The sequence below is a fragment of the Ictidomys tridecemlineatus genome, chromosome 8 (genome assembly GCF_052094955.1).
Source record: "Ictidomys tridecemlineatus isolate mIctTri1 chromosome 8, mIctTri1.hap1, whole genome shotgun sequence".
Lineage (NCBI taxonomy): Eukaryota > Metazoa > Chordata > Mammalia > Rodentia > Sciuridae > Ictidomys > Ictidomys tridecemlineatus.
In genome coordinates this window covers 127,141,492-127,164,826 of record NC_135484.1, presented here as the reverse complement: position 1 = coordinate 127,164,826, position 23,335 = coordinate 127,141,492, and the positions used below count along the sequence as shown (strand labels likewise).

Sequence of the window (23,335 nt, the reverse complement as noted above, 5' to 3'; positions counted from 1 at the left end):
GTGGCCTCTGTGACTCCTCTAAGGCTTAGAAATTCTAAAGATGTCAGTTTGAAAAGATATTTGCTCTTATAGGCATTTGTTCAACCAGAATTCTAATTTAAGTCTAGTTTATTTATCCCTCTTAGAAAAGGATGCACTTCTTGCCTAGAAGTTATTATGCTATTAATAAAGAAGGATATCTCTAATTTGGAGAAAACAATGTTTAAACCATCTTGATTTCTTAAAGACTTTCCCAAGTCTTTCATCATGACAAAGATAAAATGCCTTAATATTTCCTATTTGTTCTTGCTTTGGGAAAGGACAAAGGTTTCTAATTAACTTTCTTGAAAAAGGCATTCTCAAGATTACTTATGCTTTGTATCAAAAGTAGAGAACAATTTTACATTGATATAGTGATATGCCTTTCTCTCATTAGGGCTTCTTAAATGTTAACTAAATTATAAAATGTACTGAACATACATACCTTAAAAATGTGAAGTTCTCTTCTAAAAATGTTTCTGTGGTTTTTTCCTACCACTGGTTTAAGTATTCTTTATCCTGAGACTTCTACATTAATACTTCATAAAGTTCTGATATTTCACCAAGTCTGGATTACATTTACATTTCCAAAATAAATAATCTTTACAGACAAAGAAAGTAGCATACACATCAAATGAGTCAGAACTCAGGGTAATATAAACACTATGAACAACTATTGTTAGCCTTAGTAGCTATGCTTTTAACACCAAATTAAAGTCTTTCCCCCCAAAGCTCAAGATATCTGTACAGGTTGAGCATCCTTAATCCATAAAGCTCTGAAACCTGAAAATTTTAAATACACTTGTGATAATACAAGTGGAAAATTTTACACTCATCTGCTGTGATGGATTATAGTCAAAATGTGCAATAATATTTGTTAAGATTAGCTTCAGCTATTTACATAGGTTTTATATATAAATACAAAAAAATTCTGCCATATTTAGAAATGGGTCTCATCTTCAACACATGTCATAAATATAAAAATATTTCAAAAACACAAAGAAAGTATGAAACTCTTGAAATTTAAAAAGTTTTGGTGACAATCCCCTAACAATTACCCACAAATTGATTTTTTAATTACTCAAGTTATTTACAAAACTCCAAAGTTCTCATGACCTAGTGTAGCACTCAATGTTCTGTTATTTTCAAAGAATATATCTGGTTGCAGTTAATTTTGGTAGTGTGGTTCAGTGTACTATGAGTCTTTCCTTTAAGTGATTTTTCTCAGATCTCGATCATACCAAAAGACACAATAGAAAAGTCCAAATGAGGGATTTTTTTGAACAAGTCTATATGTCTTCACTATGCAACATCATATTGAATTCTATGAATTCCACACTAAATAAAAACAAAAATCATGAATCTACTTAATCTACTTAAACTAATAAACTTATATTATAAATGCAGTTGCTAGTTCAGTATTCAAATAGAATATTCTATTTTTCTGTATTTTCACAAATACAATTTCCATACTAGTGCACACAGTCTAATAACATTCATGCCCAATGTGACTGTAAAATGTCAGAAACAAAATATTTTTATCAAGAAGAACACATAGCATGAGATTGGATTATTAGTCTAAATGAATTGTTACAAAATCAATACAAAACTTTTAAATAAGTAATTTTATTTTGTTGACAACCTTTCACTTTGAAATGAAAATGTTTCTCACTAGGTTGCCTAATGCCTCTTTTACATCTTTATTCCTCAGGGTATAGATGAAGGGGTTGACTGTAGAAGTCACCACTCCATAGAAGAGAGCCATGAACTTGGGCTGGTCCCTTGTGATGGAGGAGGAAGGCTGAAGATACATGCTAATAGCTGGACCATAAAATAAGGAAACTACAATAAGATGAGAAGAACATGTTCCAAAGGCCTTTTTCCTTCCCTCAGAAGATTTAATCTTAAGTACAGCATGTCCAATACTAGCATAAGAGGAGAAAATTAAACATAAAGGAATAACTAAAATAAAAATACACACCACAGACAGTGCAAGTTCATTAGCTTCCTTTTCACCACAGGCAGTCTTTATCAGAACTGGAATCTCACACAACAAGTGATCCAGTTTATTGACACCACACAATGGCAATTGTAAGGTAAGTGTGGCCTCCGATAAAGCAAAGAGCACTCCAGTCAGCCACATAACACATGCTAATAAGATGCAGATGCGTTGATTCATGATGAGGGTGTAGTGCAGAGGCCTGCAGATGGCCACGTAGCGGTCAAAGGACATGATAGCCAAGAGAAGACATTCTGTGGCCCCCATAAAGTGGAAGACATAAAGCTGAACAACACATCCTACATAGCTGATGGTCTTCTTAGAGCTTCCCAGGTTTAACAGCATCTGAGCCACAATGCTTGTGGTTAAACACATGTCTAAAAAGGAGAGGTTGGTGAGGAAGAAATACATGGGACTATTGAGACGGGGGTCTAACTTGGACACTAGAATGATGGCAATGTTTCCCATCATGGTCATGGGGTATGTAATAAGAAGAACAATGAATAGGGGAAGCTCTAGCCAAGGCAGATCATCTAAGCCTAGTAGGATAAACTCTTCAGGGTGGCTTTCATTAATAAGTGCCATTCTCTTCAAGTTGTGTCACCTGTAATAAGGAAGTGGCAAAACTTTAGAAACTGTTATAATTAAAAAGCATAACCATACATTGGACATACCATTACAGAGGATGTTTTGCAATAACTCTTGGATGGAAGAAAGCAAAATCTGTCACTAGGTGACCAAATTTCTATTTATGACACTCAAGAAATGGCAGTTACATTAAAAAATAGCTAAACATTCTGAAACTGAATTTTCTCCTTTGAATAATAAAGGCAGACAATAATGTTCTCCTTATGGTGAAAATTTAATAAGTAGTGGTAACTCTGCTGGAAAACACCCAGACAGTGGTTTTCAAACTTTACCTGCCATAAAAATCAGCTGGGGGGATGCTGTTTAAATTAAGTTTACTTATTTTTATCTTCAATTTTCTGGTAGAGCAGCTATTGCATGGAGTCCTGGAATCATATGAGTCACTTTGCACAAGAGTGCTATAGCATTTCAGAAATGATGGGAAGAGTACAATATCAAGGTAGTGATAGTAGAAGAAAGAGCAGAAAATGTAAAGCTCTGAGAATCATTATGATAGGCCTGTCCTACCCCCAACAAGTTGTTTGAATAGTTTTACCATCTCCATAGGGAGTGAGAAGCCTGGATTTAATCCAATTTCTACTAGCTACTTGGATTTTAGCGAGAAATCAAACACTTTCAACATCAGTTTCTTCAGGTATAAATAGTGTGTGTGTGTGTGAAGGTAGAATGACATAAGTTTCACCATGCTTAAGAATTTGTCTAAAAAAATTGTATAGTAACAAAAATGTTGGTGAAGATTTGAGGGGAAAGGTATACTCATATATTGCTGGTGGGAATGCAAATTGGTGCAACCATTAGCAGTATGGAGATTTCTCAGAAAACTTGGAATGGAACCACCATATGATTCAATTTTCAAATTGGACTTCAAATAAGCATTCTACAGTGATGAAATTACATCAATGATTATAGAAGCTCAAACCACAATAACTGGAACTACACTTGATTCCCTTCAATAGAATAATGGATAAAAAATATGGTATACACACACCATAGAATATTACTTTACCCTAAAAATGAATGACTTTATGAAGTTTGCCAGTAAATGGATGGATCTGAATACTATCATGCTAAGTGAAAAAAGCCAATCCCCAAAAAGCAAAGGTCTAATTTTCTCACTGATATATGAATACTAACACACAATGGTAGCAGGGAGGGGAATTATACAAAGGGGAATGAAGGAAATAGAGAGGGTTTTGGAATAGGAAAGACAGTAGAATGGATCAGACATAACTTTAGTATGATCATATGTGAATACACCACCAGTGAAACTCCACATCATGTACAACCACGAGTATTGGATCCTACTTAGAATAAGTTATACTCCACGTATGTAAAACATTTGAACATATACTCTACTGTTATGTATCCTTGAAAAGAACAAATAAGAAAATAAAACTACACAAAAATAAAAGAAAGAATTTGTTTGTGTATACTTTATTACATGCATAACTATTACTTCCAACCTCAATATGTGTTCTTTTATATTGTATTTTAGATAACTTGTCCTTCTTGTAAGGATTATTCATTATTTTGTCTTAATAAAAGAGTTTGAACAGATTCCATCGATCCACTAATCATAGGTAACTACAAATACAGTTTCAAATTCCACATCAACTGCTATCAGGAGAAAATTCAATATCCTCATTCAGGCTCAGACACTTTTTAAAATATACAAGTTATTTTATATTTCCAGGATGTATTTATTTATTTACTAAAAGGAGTATAGAAAATAAAAAAATCAATAAGCTGAGTAAAACACTATGTTGAGAGAGATGAATTAGGTAATGAAAGTTTTGGTTTATGTTGCAGATTTCATAAAGCACACTCCACCACAGTCTTCTGTAAGAAGAGGAATATTCAGAGGGGAAGTTGGGACAGCATCCTAGCCACATAATTCAGAGTCACTCTGTTAGTCAATTAGCAATTTCAAGGTTCACTTCTCAGGGTTACGAAGCACAGTTTTCAAATTCTCTCTCATTAAATCTGCAGTGTCATCTTGTAAGAATTACAGAAAGTTACTCAGAATTAATATGTGAATGTTGCCTTTTGATTATATGTATTGTAGTTTGGAAGAAATAACAATGATAAAACAATAGTAATTCCAAGCAATACTCACTGAGCCATATTTGACAAAACTCCAATAATGTTTTACGTCTACTAAATTATAGTACCCACCCACCCTATAACAGAGGAAATTTTAGTATCCATATTTTAGTATATTGTTAATCATTAATTCTTAGAGTCTCCTAGTAATTGGAAAGGTAAAGGTAAAGATCAAAATATAATCAATGCCTTAAATGAGGTAGTGAGGTGTCAAGATAACAAATTTGGAATTTAAAAAATTTAAAGATTAAAAAAAATATGTACTGCAAATTTGTTGTGAATTAGTGTGGCTCCTTTACTTTAGCCATATTACTCAATATGTTAATAGGAGCACATAGAATTTAGAAACATCTCTGGGCCCAAGTTTTCTTTCACATAAAAATACCATGATGTGGAAGAGTTATGAAATAACTATCAGAATCAGAACTATCCTATTGAAAAACAAATTTTTTAAAAGTTACAGTTCACCCACATTTTTAAATAATTACGATAAAAGATACATGATTTTTATTTTTTTAAAACATTGTTATGTTCACATCATATATATTTTTTTAACCATAGGCCATTCCGTAATTGTTTCTTTTTCTAGATTTTTTATGTCAATAATGCTTTATTGAAATATGCTCCATTCTACAATTTTTTAAAGAGGAATTTTCAATTTGGTTCTCCAGGAGTTTTTCCATAACTTATTATATCTAACACTGATGTTAATCATCCCTTCAGTATGCGCTCTGTGATTTTATTTAATTTGTATTATTTTGGACTTTGTTCCTATTTTATCTTTATTAAGTATGGTTTTGACTGTGAATGGTGTTCACCCTGTTCCTTTTTTCTCTATATTTGCCAAGAGACAAAACAGCAGGTATGCCTAATCCATGCAAGTCACTCTAAAGTATATTTAAGGTCATTAATTCTTCTTATCTTTTCTGTATCATTCTCATATTTCATTATTTTAACTCTTGGATTCTATGACTTTTTGATCTCCTACTTCCAGTGATTTCCCATCCCTATTTCACTACATGGAAATCTATACACAAACATTTAAAGTCACTTTAGTAAGTTGGTAGACTGTATTCTTTTTGCCATTATCTTTGTGTCCACCCTCATATTTTCATTCAAGTATATCTTGTTTCTACTTTATATTCATCCTATACAATATTTAATTTATACTTGCAATTAGTATTTAGCTTTATATAGAATATAAGATCACAAGAAGAAAAATACAGGTTATTTTCATCTGATCCTGAACTCTGATTGAAACATATGGGGAAATCAATCCATAAAATTTTGAACTTATGTTAAAATTGATTGATATGAGATAGTCATATAATTGATTGAAAGCTTCATATCTCATTCAAATAGTTAATATTTGTCAGAACTACGTGTTTATGCTTTTACCATCAATTTCAGTGAGAAACTAAGAGAGACATTAATTGCAAGTGAAGTCTAGTTGTTCACAAAGACACCAAGCTAGTTATTTCCAAACATTATAAAAGGTTTCCTTAAATGAAATATACTCTGCCTTTCATATGTGTATTACATAGTATGATGTACACATTCCAATCTCCTCTAAGAATACATTCCCCATAAAACAAGTATCTTTTACTTACTTTATTTTGATAGACTTCAATATAAAGGAAATGTGAGGAAGTATATTTAAATTTTTAAATTTTCAGAGGACAAAGAAACTTTAGTTCACAGATGTATATTTAACTATTAACTTCAGAGCAGTTAGTTTTTCTGTTGATGCAGATGACAAAGGAAGAACGCCTAGGTTAGGAAGGCAAAGTAGAAAATATTCAGAATGCTCTCTGAGCATGCTATTTACATGATATTCATAAAAACTCCTGGGCATTCTTTTCACATAGACCATTCTTTTGTCCTTTTCCCAGCTGAGTTATCAGAAAAAAATTGGGGGACAGAGTTCTCTATGGAAATGCTTCTTTTGTACAATTAGTTACCTACTGATCTGAGCTCATTCAATTACCCCAAAAAGTGAACACTAATTTCAAATGGAAAACAATTAAAGATGAATAAATTAGAAAAAAAGATACAATTAGAATAGAGAAAGTTTGAATAAATGTTTCAGGGGAATTTTTATGAGAATTCATTGAATATCTTGCACCACTAATTCTTAGAATAGCTCACCTAGATTTAATTATTTCTAATAGTAATTGTAAATGAGCACAAAATAAGTTTAAAACTAAACAAGAAAATGATCTTTCCAATGAGAAGTATTAAATATTAAATAAAAACTTCACAATATTTGTTTTTCTAGAAAAAAGATGTAATTATGATTTTCTCTCTAACTCTGTATTGTCTTCCTCTCTACACATATTAGTGACATATGTAGATAGAATTAATATTCTTTTCAAATTACATGTATTATATTAAACTACATTATTTAGAAACACAAAATCAATGACATTAAATAGAACAGAAAGCATAAGCTTTTCCTTTGACTACTGTCCCCAATGGTGTATAATTCACCTTCTTTCTCTAATGGTAACTATATCATGTGAGTGTATTTTTATGCATTATATATGTGATGATTATTTTTCAGTCTGCTTTCCCTGTCCTAGACCCACCCTCTATTCAAATATATATATTTTTTTTCCAGAAGACAAAATTACAGCAAAATTTATCATATATCTAGTTAACTTTTATTCACAATTCATGAATATGGGCAGCTTCCTTTCTCCTAAATAGAGTGAGCGCCCACTGGTTAATGGCAGAACAGAAATTATCAAGGTGGATAACAAAGAATTAACACTAGAATAAGTTCATTCTAGATGTCAGTTCACTTCTTTAGGTTTCTTTTTCTCTTTTCTTTTTCTCCCCCTCATCCTCCTCCATTTCCTTTTCTTATTCTCCTCCTCCTCCTTCTTTCTCCTTTTACTTCTACTTCTGCTTCTTCTTTCTTTTTGTGAAAATGGAACCTCCTTATTTTACTAACTTGAGTAGGCCATAATTTCCTATTTTTAGCAAAAACATTTCTTTCTTTTTTGGGGCGGGGTTTTATCTGCTTTCTTAGAGGTTCTGTTTGACAATGTTGTATTCAACATAACTGGCTTTATTTTGGCTTGGTTTGGTCTTCTGGGGCCACATGCAGGAACTCAGTCCTAAATAATGGCCTATTAAATATTTTGTTTAATACTTTCTACTGTGTTGTTCCAATAGAGGTTGAATCAAAAAGATTCTTTCATATCTGTCTTCTGGTCAGGTTTAACTGATGGCAGTCACCATGTGAGCATTTAAGAGAGAAGGAACAGCTGGTTGGAGGTATACTCTCTTAGTTCTTTCTCACCTCAACCTGTGAGACAGGCTTTGTTGCTCAACCAAAGAACACAGATGCTGGGTGTGGCCATACATGTTCAGATTTCTCTCTTCTTGTTTCCAATACTATTTCTTCTTTTTGCTACCTTAGGTTTTGGTTTGCAACCAGGCTCCCCACTCTTGCAATTATCAAGGTAGTGCTTATATAATACACACTTTGGATACCCTTGTAAGATTTCTCAGTCTTTCCCATACTTTTGTAAACACTTCCTTTCTGAAACATTCCTCAGTGTCCTGGTTAGAGTGTGCCATCTCCTCTGTTGTGAACAATGGTGACATTAACTCTCCATTATAAGCAGATTGAGATAGCTTCCTGATTCAGGATGTTTTTTCCTTTTGTTTATTTCTTTTTCCATTTTATTTTCTTTTTTAAATTGACAGAGTAGAATGTCTGTATTTAACTTTTACAATATGATGGTTTGCAGAATATGCACATTGTGCTATGACTAAGTGTAACTAATATATGGCTATTTAACATAGTTGTGATTTTGTGGTGAAAATAGCCTACATACACTGTTTTATCATTTTACAAGACTACAATATATTTTTTAACAAAGTCACCAAGTTGTACCATAGATGATTTGGACTTATTATTTTAATAATTAAGATTTACTATCCTTTTTCCAACAGCCCATGGTCCACAAACACCCAGCCTCTGGTAACCAACACTTTGCTCTCTAATTTTATAAAATAAAATTTTTTTTATTCCACATATAAGTTATATTATGCACTATTTATCTTTCTGTGCCTATCTTAATAAATTTAATATCATAATTCTGCTTTCATTAATGTTCATAAATGACAGGATTTGTTTCTTTTTTATAACTAAATAGGAGTACCTTGTATATATGCATAACATTTTAAAAAGCCATTTATTCAGAAGCAGAACCTTAAATTGATTTGATATTTTTCCTAATGAACTTCATTATGTTGATTTAAATTCCATTGGTTATAAACCCAGTGGCAGGATTCCTGAATTATTTTCCTTGCATATGTTATTTCTTTCTTTAAAAGAGTTTATCAAAAAAAAAATCAACATGGGATTAAATAAGCAAAAAATAGAGAATTTTATAAATATCGGTTCCCAATATGAACCATTTATATCATTATGCTCTGAGCTCTATAATCAAGTTCTGTCAGGTAACAAGTGTTGGGAAATGTTCCCAATAATATTTTTTCATTTAATATCATTTTTAAAACTAATCCATAAAAATTGTACACAATTATGTGGTATAATGTGATATTTAGATACTTTTATATATTCAAATAAGAGTAAACCTATCAGTCTTCTTAAACATTTATCATTTCCTGTGGTAAAGGCTTATTTTTATTAAATATACAATATATTATCTGTAGTCACCCCTGTGCAAAAGAACATAAAAACTTATTACATCTATGTAACTGTAACTGCTACCTAGCACTTATTGACAAACTTCTTGTTTCTCCCTCCCCCTTACTTTCTATAATTCTGGTAATAGGTATTCTACTTTGAATTCATCTGGAAAACTACATGTGAGTGAGATTATGAATTACTAATTGTTCTATGTCTTGCTTACTGCATTTAACGTAATGACTTCTAGTTCACTTCGTCTTGTTGAAAATGACAAAATTTGATCAATTTCTTGTAGCTGAATAGTATTTCATTGTGTATATGTATGTTTCTTTATTGACCCATTAGTGGATGACACTTAGACTGATTCTATTTCTAAGCTATTATGAATAGCACAGCATTAATCATATGAGTGTAGATGTCTTTTAGGCATACTGAATTCATTTCCTTTGGATGTAAACCCAGTGGTTTGATTGCTGGATCATGTGGTGATTCTTTTCTTAAAAAATTTTTTGAGAAACTTTCATGATCCATAGAGCTGTAATAATTTACATTCCCACGAAAGAGTGGGAGGGTTCCCTTTCTCCCACATCCTCTCAGGTACTTGTCGCCATTTCGGTAATAACCATTCTAACCACAGTGAAGTAAATACCTCATCTCTATTTTTATTTTCTTGATCATTAGTGATATGTATGTTTTTCATATGCCTGTTGGTCATTTATGTTTTCTTTAGAAAAATATCTATTTAGATTTATTGACCATTTTTAAATTGGATTATTTTGTTTTTTTGCCATTTAGTTGTTTAAGTTTCTCATATGTCTATCTATATCTATCTATCTATCTATATCTATCTATCTATCTATCTATCTATCTATCTATCTATATATATACAGAGAGAGAGAGAGAGAGAGAGAGAGAGAGAGAAGAGGGGAGACTATATAAGTATACTTATAAAGCTAAAGGGGTAAATTGTAGATGAGACTGTTAGATGTATCAAACTAACCATCCTCCCTTCTACATATTAGCAGAAATTTTAGCTAGATCTATGACTATTCATAATAAAAAGATCACACTTCTCATTCTTCCATAAATCCAAGCTTTACCAAGAGCCTGAATTTTAATCAACAAAACATATTTGAAATTATAATTGACAGAATTCTGAAATCCTTTGAATAAAATTTCTTCTTCTATCCAGTTAATTAGATAATAGCTGATGGCTTGGAAAATACAATGGGAACTATCATCTCATGACCTATTAAATCCTGATTTCCAGAGGATATTATGCACCAGATACAATCCAGCAACCTTGGATATTTGTGTCTGTGTTTACTTTCAAGTGAGAGAGGAAAATAATTTTGTTTACTCTGTTAAATGTGCAATTGCTTTAAACACTATGGCCATACATAATTCTGCTTAATATATTTTCTCTATAACACGCAAAGATGTGGTTTTGATTTAAGTTATTAATAGAAAAAGCTAGAGATAAAAAATAATATTGATTCAGAGACTAATGAATACCAATGGTACAGGGAGGTAGAAAATGAAAATTCCCTATTGAATCAGTAACTCTTAACTATAACAAAAAACATTATATATGTACTAAAAAACATGATTTAGAAATTAATTGTTTTAGGAATACATCTTAATAATCTTTGAATTAAAAGCACAACTAGAGCTCAAAGGGCTTAATTGACCATATTGGGACAATATAGACAACCAAATAAAGTAAAACAGTAATATAAAATGGGAATTTATGAGTAATTATGTCATAAATAAAAATATAAATTAAAAAGAAAAAAATAAATGAATGGAGGAAAGAATACTTACTTATAGAATGTCAACCAATAAATATAGAAGATACACTTAAGTAAGAGGTTCATTAGTGGATACTAAATTAATGAGTGAAAGCTTAATCAGGATCAACATATTTACATAATTTCAGACTATCTCCCTACAGATTACTAATTAATTTTTTAAATTAATTTATTTTTTTGATGCCAGGGATTGAACTCAGGGACCACTGAGCCACATCCCCAGTTAGCCCTATTTTGTATTTTATTTAGAGACAGGGTCTCATTGAGTTGCTTAGCACCTCTCTTTTTGCTGAGACTGGCTCTGAACTTGTGATTCTCCTACTTCAGCTTCCCTAGCCCCTGGGATTACAAGCATGCACCACCACTCCTGGAACTAATTAATTTTTAAGAAAAAAAATATAACTTCACACCAGAGACACCTTGAGAATACCATCTTATAGTTAAGCAATTAAAATTAACCTTATTGAGTTTTAAGACCGATAAACCTCATGTGCATTTCTGAAATGATTCATCAAGATTATTATCCACAAATCATGTACCTATGTACCAATGATGTGTCAGCAGAAGGAGAAATAAGAAAAACTACCCCATTCAAAATAGCATCAAAAACCATAAAATACTTGGGAATCAATTTAATAAATGAGGTGAAAGAACTCTACAATATAAACAACAGAACACTAAAAAATGAAATTGAAGAAGACCTTAGAAGATGAAAAGATCTCCTATGTTCTTGGATAGGCAGAATTAATATTATCAAACTGATCATACTACCAAAAGTGCTATACAGGTTTAATGCAATTCCTATTAAAATTTCCACGAAATTATTCATACAATGAGAAAAAGCAGTCATTTGGAAAAATAAAAGGACCAGAATAGCCAAAGTAATCATCAGTAAGAAAAGTGAAACAGGAAGCATCACAATACCAGAACATAAATTATACTACAGAGCTACAGTAACAAAAATGATAGTATTTGCACCAAAACAGGAAGGAAAACAAATGAAACAGAATAGAAGACACAGAGTCAATTGAAAATAAATAGAGTTATCTCATACAAGACAAAAGTGCCATATCATACATTGGAGAAAAGATAGCCTCTTCAGCAAATGGTGCTGGGAAATCCATATGCAGTAGAATGAAATTTAAGCCCTATTGTTCACCCTGCACAAAAATACACTCAAAATGGATCACAAACCTAAGCATTACACCAGAGACCTTGTGCCTAACCAGAAGGAAAATAAGCGCAAATTTCCATCTTGTTGGCTTAGGAACTGAATTCCTCAACAGGATTCCTAAAGCAAAAAAAAAAAAAAAAAAAATAAGAATAAATGAATGGATGGCATCAAACTTAAATGCTTTTTCACAGCAAAGGAAACAATCAAGAACATGAAGAAAAAGCTTATAAAATGGGAAAAAACATTTGCCTTCTGCACCTGAGATAAAGCGTTAATCTCTAGGATATAAGAACTCAAAAAACTTAACACCAGAACTATAAATAACCAAATCAGTAAGTGGACAAAGGAGCTAAAGAGGCATTTCACAGAAAAAAAAATATATAATGGTCAACATATGCATGAAAAATGTTCAGCATTTCTAGCAATTAGAGAAATGCAAATTAAAACTATACTGAGATTCCATCTCACTCCATTCAGAATGACAATTATTGAGAATACAAGTAACAATAAATGTTGACGAGTATGTGGGGAAAAAGTTACACTTATACATTACTGGTGGGACTGCAATTTGATGTGCAACAACTCTGTAAAGCAATATGAAGATTCCTTAGAAAACTTAGAATGCAACCAACATTTGACCCAGTTATCCCTCTCCTCCACATATACCCAAATGTCTTAAAATTAGCATACAACAATCAATGTTTATAGAAACTCAATTTACAATAGCTAAGTTATGGAACCAACCAAGTCTCCCTTCAACAGATGAATGGATATAGAAAATGTGGTACATATACACAATTGAATATTATTCAACCATGAAAAATTAAATGGTGATATTTGCCAGTAAATGGATGGAACTGGAGACTCTCATATTCAGGGAAATAAGCCAAAACTCCCCCCAAACACAGGGTGAATGTTCTCTCTGATATGTGGATGCTGACACACAATAGTGGGACAGAAATGATTAGAAAAAGGGGAGTGAAGGGAAGGGAGAGAGGATGGGAATAGAAACAATAGTAGAATTAATTGGACATGAATTTCCTATATATGAATACATGACCAATGAAAATCCACATCATGTACAACAGCAAAAATGGGCTTCTAATTAGAATGTTATAATTCACATATGCATAATTTGTCAAAATACACTCTACTGTAATGATATCTAAAAAGAACAGCAAAAGAAAAAATTCACTCCTGTATGGTGGAGATATAAAGTGAACTTTGGAGACAATTGATAAGGTCAAGTCAATCTCAGAGAATGTCCTGTTGAAGTGTTTAGTAAAAAATAATTTGGGAAAAATTCATGTATATGTATATCTATACTTAAATTATATTTACATATTATATATTTTTAAATGACACCAAATGTAAATGAAGAAGGACTCTCCATAAATGGCAAATACAGTATTTGGACTATTAAAGCAATTTTTATAATTATATTCAAATATATTATAACCATAATTGAATAATATGCAAAGGTAAAACTAAAAAGAAACACTGAGTCAAGATATTGCCTTCCAGATTAAGGTTTTAGCACATGTAGTTTCTTCTGCTTTGAATGCTCTTCCCCTCTGACACTACATCTAATTTATTTCTACTTTACTTACAGATCTGAGGCTAAATGACACCTCCTGAGAAGAGCTTTCCTTAAATGAATTAATTACCTTCTATTTTACTCGTGAAGCCTTGTCATTGGTACAGCACAACCTTTATTACAACATATAATTAGATGTTTATCACTATGATTTGGTATTCTGTGAGGGGGAATTTTGCATATTTTATCCACAATGAACCTCACAATTATCAATATCTATGTATGTAGGCATTAAGAAATTGTCAGCAAATAAATAACCAAAATAGCCCTGGTTTGGGGTATGTACTAAGTTTAAGAATACAGACAAACTTTAAGTGTTTCAGATTAAGGTGTATATGACAATAATGTAGATATAGGCAATATAAAAATATTTTAGATATTGATGGGGATTTAAATGTTAGGGCCCAAATCACCTTGTATTTAAGTTATTAATGTCTCATAATTGATAAGTATTTACAAAATTATTTGTAAGCAGATTTTTGAAAATTAAAATTTGTTGCAAATTTATAATTATGATATTCTAATAGTAATTTCACTATCAATAAGTTTTTTATTTTGGGCTGGGGTTGTGGTTCAAAGGTATAGCGCTCACTTAGCATGCATGAGGCACTAGGTTTGATCCTCAGTACTTCATAAAACTAAAGGTATTGTATCCACCTATAAATAAATATTTTTTATTTATAGGTGGATACACTAAAAATAAATAAATATTTTTTTAAAAGTTTTCATTTCAAGTGTATGGTATTATAATTCTAAGATAGTGTCCAATGTTAACCAAATATCACATTGGAAAACTCTTCAGGACAAAATACATTGAGAGCATCAGGTTTTTAATGTTTAGTATCACTACACATCATTAAGTACCACTTTCTTGATATTTAAGAAAATGTATGATGTAACTTTAAAATGCAGAAAATTTATGAAGGCTATAGTAAAAATGTTCTGGTATCCTGCCATTTACCCCAGCACTATTAACTTGTTGGGGAGTTTGTTTACAGTTCTTTCTTACAAGCATAGATATATTCAAAATTAGGGTCATATTTTAGTATAGATTTATTTTCTGACTTCTCCTCTCCCACTTACCAATGAGTACTTCTCCATATTACTTTTAGAAAGAAATGGCCTATGAACATATATTAGTGAACAAGTCCAAAATCATACTGGATTAATCCAAAACAGATTTAATTTTTGCTCATGTTTCACATCCATGAAGTCCCTGAGCCCTCTTCCATGTCATTCTCCATTAAAGATTGAAGAAAATAAATTGTCTAAAATTTCCTATATTTCTTACCAGAGGTTTATAATCAGTGTAACTCACATTTATTGACTAAAGCTAATTACAATGTCATTGTTCCACAAGGAAGAAAATGGTAATGCATACTCAAAAGGAAAGATTTCTATAGTTTTATTCTTTTTCCTATACACCCCTTTTGAAAAAAAAATGTTTAAACTTCCAACCAATAAAAACAAACCTCAAAGTTCAGGATTTATAATTAGTGCTCCTGATCTCTTCATCAGAAGTACTTAATTCTCTTGATTTAGAGATCTAAGACTAAAACAACACATTGTCTGTCCTTCACAAACTCAAATTTTAATATGGAAATCTGGAAGAAAATGACCAGTGTGAAAACTTCATTAATGACATGAAATTTTGGAAATAAATAAAAGTCACAGGTTCCTAGAAATTCTGAAAATTACTAGGCAGTTACTGTGAATTAAGAAAAGCTACTATATTTTACTCATTGAAATAACACCTCTGTTTATTGTTCTTCATAACCTCTGAGTTCCACCCTTTTGGAGGTGCACCTGTTTCTTTGTCCTTCTATGAACTATGCACCTGAAGAGGGCAAGAGAAAATACATAAACCTTTTCAGCTTTTTCCTGCTTAAAAGAGGTTGGAGTTCCAAAAGGTATTTTATATCTCAAAGAGACAGAAGCTTCTTTAGTCCAGAATCCTGCTTTATTTGACAGTATGACTCCCTTTAAAACTTAGCTTCTAATCTCCTTGATCCTCTTCTGTTGCATGAACAATACCACTTACACAATTTTCATTAAGACATCTTGTTCTCTACAAATTTATTTGTAGGCTTATTGGTACTACCAATCATCAGTAGAATTGTTTTCCTTGAACCATTTATTTTAACTGTGAAGGGGTATATTAGGTGTTATTTTAATCCACTCAAAGTTTAGTAGGAAGTAAATTGTTTACATTCTTGTACTCATTCTTATCCCTACAAATTTCATTTTAATTATTTTTGTTGCTCAAAGAACTTCCTCATGTTTTTTTTTTATATTTCAAGTTCCACTGGAAAACAAGGAATTTTTCTGAGATTTTTTGTTATACTCTGTCAACTGTATACCATAATAATAAATGCATACAGTTTTCCCAACCTCTTAGAATCACAATCATTGTGTTCATTCTGCCTTTCAAGTTATTGAAAGTGATGCTCTTCTCAAAATTTTCTTATTGTATAGCATAGCAAGGATCTCTATGGCTCCAATCTTTAAAACTGATTTCCTTATACGCTAATATCTGACCCTATGCAAGTGCCTCCTATTTCAGTTATTTTCTTAACATCAGAATTCTTATATTGTTTTCTGATTTCAGTAATCAAGACAAACTATATTATAATTTAGTACTAAAAATCTCAAAAATATCAGTAACTTTAACTAAGAAAATTGTTTTAGTCAGCTGTTTTGCTTCTGTGACACAAAGACCTGAGAAAAATTTTGGTGGAGGAAAAGTTTATTTTAGCTCATGGTTTCAGAAGACTCAGTCCATAGATGTCCAACTCATTGGTCTGGAACTGAGGTGAGGCAGAACATCATGTGGGAAATGTGGATGAGGAAAGCACTTCAGGATGTTGCAGTCAGAGAGCAGAGAGAGCTCCACTACCAGGTACAAAATGTATACCATCAAAGCCTGCCCCAGTAATCTATCTACTCCAGCTGCACCCTACCCTACAGTTACCACCCAGTTAATCCACATCAATGGCTTAATTCATGGATTAAGTTACAACTTTCAGAATCTAATCATTTTACCTCTGAAATTTCTTAGATTGTATCACACATGAGCTTTGGGTAATATTTCATATCTAAACCATAGCAAGATATTTATTTCTTTTATGCTATTTTTCTAACAAGGGTGTGAGTTCTACTTCACATTTTACCAAATCTAACTTTATGCTGATTAAGAACTTTACCTGGGACATTGTTTAATGGACAGAGAAAAAGACAACAAGGCAGAGTGTGCACTAGATCTTAAAGTCATCATCCAAAGTGAACCACATATTTTCATATTTTATTGGAAAAGCAAATTTTAAAAGCCAGACTCATAATATGCAGGGTGGTGCGTAGTGAGGCTCACTAGGATTGGACAGGGTAAGGTGGTGGGAAGGGAGGAGGGCTAGCAACAGGAAAGAAAGTAGAATGAATTAGAAATAACTTTCCTATGTTCAAATATGAATTCACTACCAGGGTAACTCCACATCATGTACAGCCAAGAAATGGGAAATTATATTCCATGTATGTATGATATGTCAAAATAAATGAAAAAACAAATAAAAAAATAAATAAAAGTCAGGTCTGCATTTAGGAGGGCAGGGAGAACTATTTCTACAATCTGCCTAAAAGAAGAAATCAAATATAGGAAATCAAATATTTGTGAACATCCCTAATTTATTCCATGTGTTACTTCTGTTCAACCCAGGGTACTGTTATCTCATTCCTCAGAAAGAACTTGGAAGATTTAACAGAGAGGTTTTGAACAATTTATTATGCAGGAACTCTTTGGTGGCAGCAGGCCAAGATACAATGGAGGGCTGCACAACACCCACAACTGGGGCAGATATCTAGGATAGGTTGCGTGTGCATAGATGAGTTTTCTTAGATGTTTTATGAGTACATTCTTTTACTTTACAACCAAGTTGCTCTGCTTTGATTTGTATCTAAAATTTAGAGAAAAGTGAAGTTGTCAGTTTCCCTTCTCCATTTCCTTCCACTCTTTAGAATCCTTATTTCACTGCTGGGAACAACAAGCTTTCCAACAAATGTTTATCTCAACAACTACCAAAATGATAAAGTAAATTTTTAAAAAATTGAAACATTATCAATATTTCCACTCCTAAAATTGGCAAATGTCTCAAAAGATGAAAAATCTTAGAATTGGCAAAAGCTCATGAAACAAATATTCACATTTGCCATGTACAATGTTAATTGGAAGGTGAAATGAAGAAATTTATGTAGGAAAGTTTAGCCATATTTATTGATTCTTAAGTCTGCTAAGAAATTTCTTTTCCAGACCTAAGAATACCAATGTCAAAACTATAAGTTGACATTTGGGTATATGTTCATATGTGGAAAAGTCTTTGCAAAATCATAATAATCAAAAGAAGAAAGGCAAATATTCAACAATAGAAAAATATTTAAATGCATTTTAATATTCTTCCATAGTGCAATTTGATTGTAGCTATTTAAACTGTATTTTCAAATATTATAGAATATTTTCAGGATATAATAACACTCATAAAAGAATCGTGAACTCTATGAACAGAAAATAATGAAAAATAATATTCTAGTAATGGTGAACTCTAAATATAATTTTTAAAGGATGAGTTATTTCCCATAAAACTGTTTACTTTCACTAATATATAAGGAATGAATCTATATTATTTATTAAAAGAGAAAATATTATAAATAACCATATGTGACAATGATTAGATTTTTCTTTTTCCATAGAAAAATAATTTCTTTAGCTTTTGAGAATTCAAGTTTATATACTACCATGGAATTTTCTGTGACCACTGTCCCCAGAACCAGAGCATAATCTCTGAATATTCTTTTCACAGAAGTGAAAATTTGCATCTGAGTTAACTACCTATATTTCTGATAACTTAGCATTTTAAAGATCTGTGAATGCTTTGGTCAGTAAAGGCAAGCTTTGTTTCAGTGCTCCTAGAGCTCACAGTCTAATGATAAGAAAAGACATTTATCAAATGATGATTTAAATGTTAAAATGCTACAAATTAGAGATACTTGGTAAATAAGTAAAATTGTGGACATTTGACTAAATAAGGGAGATAAAAATGTCCTAAATAAACAATTAGACCTTTATACTCAGTATCAGGTAAAGATGGGTGGAAGGAGTATTCTAGGTAGAAGACCAGTGTGCTCAAATGTTCCAGGTTGGAAGAGAACACAGTCAGCATAAGACAACAAGGACTGAATACCTGGGAGGTGAATATGTCTTTATTTGTTAAGTAAGGAAAGGTTCCTTATGATCTAGTGTGAGAAAGTAAAATTCTGAACAGGATGGTATAAGATATGGCTCATATTTTCTGATTTGCATATATGAAAAAAGGCGAATTCTTTCATTAAACTAGTTTTAGAACAGAGCTTTGCAGGGGGAGTAAATGTTCAGCTTTTGAATGTGTTGAGTCTGAAATGTCTTTCAGACATTCAGTAAGACATTGCAATTCACTGCTGTAACTAAAAGGACCCAACCAGAACAACTGTTAAGGAGTAAAAGTTTACTTAAGGGCTCATGATTTCAGAAGTCTTAGTCAATAAAAGGTCAGCTCCATTTCTTCCGGCTCAAGGTGAGGCAGAACATCATGGCAGAAGAGTGCGTAACAGGAAAGCAGCTTACATGGTGATCAGAAAGCAGAGAGAGCAGTCTTCACTTGCCAGATATAATATGTATCCCAAAGCCATGCCCCCAATTCCCACCCCTTCCAGCTATTCCATACCAATTCTGTCACCACTCAGTTAATCCCATCAGGGATTAATTTGATGATTGGGTTAAGGCTATAACTCAATCATGTCTTCTCTAAAATGAGATTCACACACTTAGCTAGTTTAAGCTAGACTGAAGCCACACTACTTGTTCAGAATATTTTGGAAGAGTATGTACAATGAATTTTTAGGAAGGGATGAGGGAGTAAAGGGATTGATGATTTGCTTTATGATGAAAGAACTTTGGGGTTGAGATCATTGGTTATTTAATCATGAAGATGTGAAAATCCTTGTCTAAGAAATAGACATTTCACAGATGACTGTGAAAGAAATAGTTTACATGTGGGAAGGTTAAAAAAAATCAAGCCTTCCTAACTCATCTGACATGGTTAAGATGAAATTAGAATGACTTGGACTCAAGGAACACAATGCATTGGGGGATTTCTGGAAAACCAAGGATTTTTTAACTTAGTAAGCATATGTTTTGTTTCTTCAGCATTATTTTCTGCACAGAGAAAAAATTTTCATATGTTGGTATAATTCAATGAAATCATGAGAGCCTGGAAAATTGGAAAATCACTTCAAATGTTATAATCATATTCAAGAATAAGGGAAGACTCAGAGTATGCTCAATGAAGTACTTATTTCTTATAGAGAAAGATTCTTGACATCACCCTCTTGAAGGCCTCCTTCATATCTTTATTTCTAAGGCTGTAGATGAGAGGGTTCATCAAGGGGGTGATGATCCCATAGAAGAGAGAAACCATCTTTCCCCAGTCCTTAGAGGTCGATGAAGGTGGTTAGGTACATATAAATGCCTGTTCCAAAAAAGAGTGACAACACAACCATGTGGGACCCACATGTCCCCAAAGCTTTCCGCTTGCCTTCTGCAGACTTTATTTTCAACACTACTTGAGCTATGAAGCCATAGGAGATGAGAATCAATGTAACTGGAATTAGCAGAATTAATACACTGAAGAAAAAGCGCTCAGCCTCTATAGACTTTGTGTCAGCACATGACAACTTGAGAAGGGCAGGAACTTCACAGAAGAAGTGGTCCACTTCCAGATGACCACAGCGTGGCATGTTCAGTGTCAGGGAAGACTGCAACACTGAGTTGCTGAATCCAGTGAGCCACGAGAAGGCAGCCATCCTTAAGCAGAACCAACAGTTCATGATGACTATGTAGTGGAGTGGTCTGCAGATTGCCACAAATCTGTCAAAGGACATAACAGCCAGGAGGAGACATTCTGTGGCTCCCAGGACCAGAAAGATGATGAGCTGGGCCACACAGCCACCATAGCTAATGGTCTTTTTGTTGCCACAAATATTTGCTAACATATGAGGGACTGTGCTTGTGGTATAACAGAGATCTAAGATAGAGAGATTAGTGAGAAAGAAATACATGGGAGTGTTAAGTTTGAGATCTAGAATGCACACAATCATGATAGACATATTACCAAAGATAGTGAATGTGTATGATATTAACAAAACCACCAAGAGGGGCATTTGCAGCCAGGGTTTGTCTGAGAAACCAAGTAGGATAAATCCTTTTGGGGAACTGTCATTTGCCCAGCTCATGATAATATTTACTTTTATTCCTAAAAAATAGAGAATAAGAAAAGAGTCAGTAAGTCGATAGATATTTGGAATTGAATTGAATTTAGATTAATTATGATGGTTAGCTCTGCACCAAATATAATTCACAGTCAAAAAATTTGGAACCCTTCTGAAATACTTATCATTTGGTTAAAACATAGATCCTTTGTTTCCAGTAGTCAAATGTATTGATAAAGGACATTCTTATTAAATGACATAAAGTATATAAAATTACATGCAAAACTCATGGAAAATTATAAATGCTCTATACATTTCAAGTCTTCTCTCATCACTTCTTACTCTACCTCAATAAACATCTTCAATAATAAATACCACTGTAAATTAAATTATTTTAAAACCAGACTTAAAATGCTGAGCATATAAACCTATAATTGACCTAAAGCAATTCATCTAAATTTGGTAACATCTTTGCATAATATTTTGAGTTATGTTTTGTTATGCAACTTTATTTCCACCAAATACAATCCTGAGTATTAGATGCTTTGATTCCAGATAATAAAATTAAGGCTTATTTGTGAGGCAGTAATGATCAAAGTTGACATCTCCCCACTTAAAAACGTATAACCTAATCCTTGCTTGACTCAACATGACAGGCACTGCTCACTGCTTGAAATTTGATTCTCACTAAAATGCTGATAGATATGAATTACATTTTACCTTTTTTGTGATTTATGAAAATGAAAAATTTGCACACTTAGTAATGATGAGACCAAGATTCAAACCCAGGATTAAAGACCATGCTTTCTCTTATATCATAAGAGATGATTTTAATTTTACATATAGCAAGTCAAAATTGGCTACATATAATGTAACATTGAGATAACTTATACCATTTGAATTTACAAGCATAAAAACAGAGAATACTGCTATGTGCAATGACACACACCTGTAATCCCAGAGGCTCAGGGAGGAGAAGGTAGGTAAAGCAGGAGAATTGCAAGTTCAAGGTCAGCATGGTTGGCAACTTAGCAAGACTGTCTCAAAGTAAAAAAAAATTGAAGTACCAGAGATGTAACTCAGTGGTAGAAGAGCATTGTTTTCAATCTCCAGTACTGCTGGCAAACTTAACAAAGAAGATGAAACAAGATTTGGTAGACTTTACCAAGGAATGAGGCATCTTTTCCAGAGTGACAAACACTGATAAATGAAGTATAGCATGACAATGGAAAGTTTACATGACAACTAACAGATATGGACCCAGCATTTATAATTCTTCCATTATACGTTGTTTCAATTTTGACTTTTTAAGCTACAAATAGACATCATTCTTTGGCAAATAATAATAATACACCTAAATTTGAAAGATATAAAAGGATATGAGTTTAGACTTCTTAAAATTTATTCTAATTAGTTATACCTGGACTTTTTTGAGTGTTCACAAAACTTTCAACTTTTTAATGATGACTATATGCAAAATAAAAGAAATTATAAGATTAGAAATATGTAGTGTCTATGACAAAAAAGTTTAATATATTAAAATATAAATAATTATTACATGATAATAATAAAATACAAAAATTTAAAAAGAAAGAGCAATGGGTATAAATGAACAATTTGTGGCAGGATAAAACTATAATATGATGGTAAGGAAAGATATACAACTTTCACACCATTAAAAATTATCATATAAAATGATGAGGAAACTATATATTGTCAATTCATTTCATAATGTAAAAATGCATCACCAGAAGTTAGTTTTCATCAATACCAGAAAGAATCAACAAACCAAATGTGCTTCTCTTTATGAAATATTAGGCAACATTAAAATAATAAATTATATCTCTCTGCATCTAGAGACCTCAAAATAAGTCCAAAATATGGTTAAATAAAAACTAGAATGGAGAATCATGTGAATAATATTCTCTCATGTTTTTCTCATGTTTTAAAAATTTTCTTAAAAAATAGTTAGACATGCTTATTTTATTGATCATATGAGAGAGATGTGGCAGAAACATAATGCTTT

The 23,335-nt window shown here is 32.2% G+C and overlaps 1 protein-coding gene and 1 pseudogene across 1 annotated transcript; both read right to left on the bottom strand.

Annotated features, from left to right (window-relative positions):
- Positions 1 to 1,663: 1,663 nt before the first annotated feature.
- On the bottom strand, positions 1,664 to 2,602 carry LOC101955063 (olfactory receptor 2B6). Its single transcript, XM_005341217.2, has one exon. It carries the CDS (start codon positions 2,600 to 2,602, stop codon positions 1,664 to 1,666), a length of 939 nt encoding a protein of 312 aa, XP_005341274.1.
- Positions 2,603 to 20,393: 17,791 nt separating this feature from the next.
- On the bottom strand, positions 20,394 to 21,333 carry LOC101955356 (putative olfactory receptor 2B3; annotated as a pseudogene).
- Between the last annotated feature and the right edge of the window lie 2,002 nt (positions 21,334 to 23,335).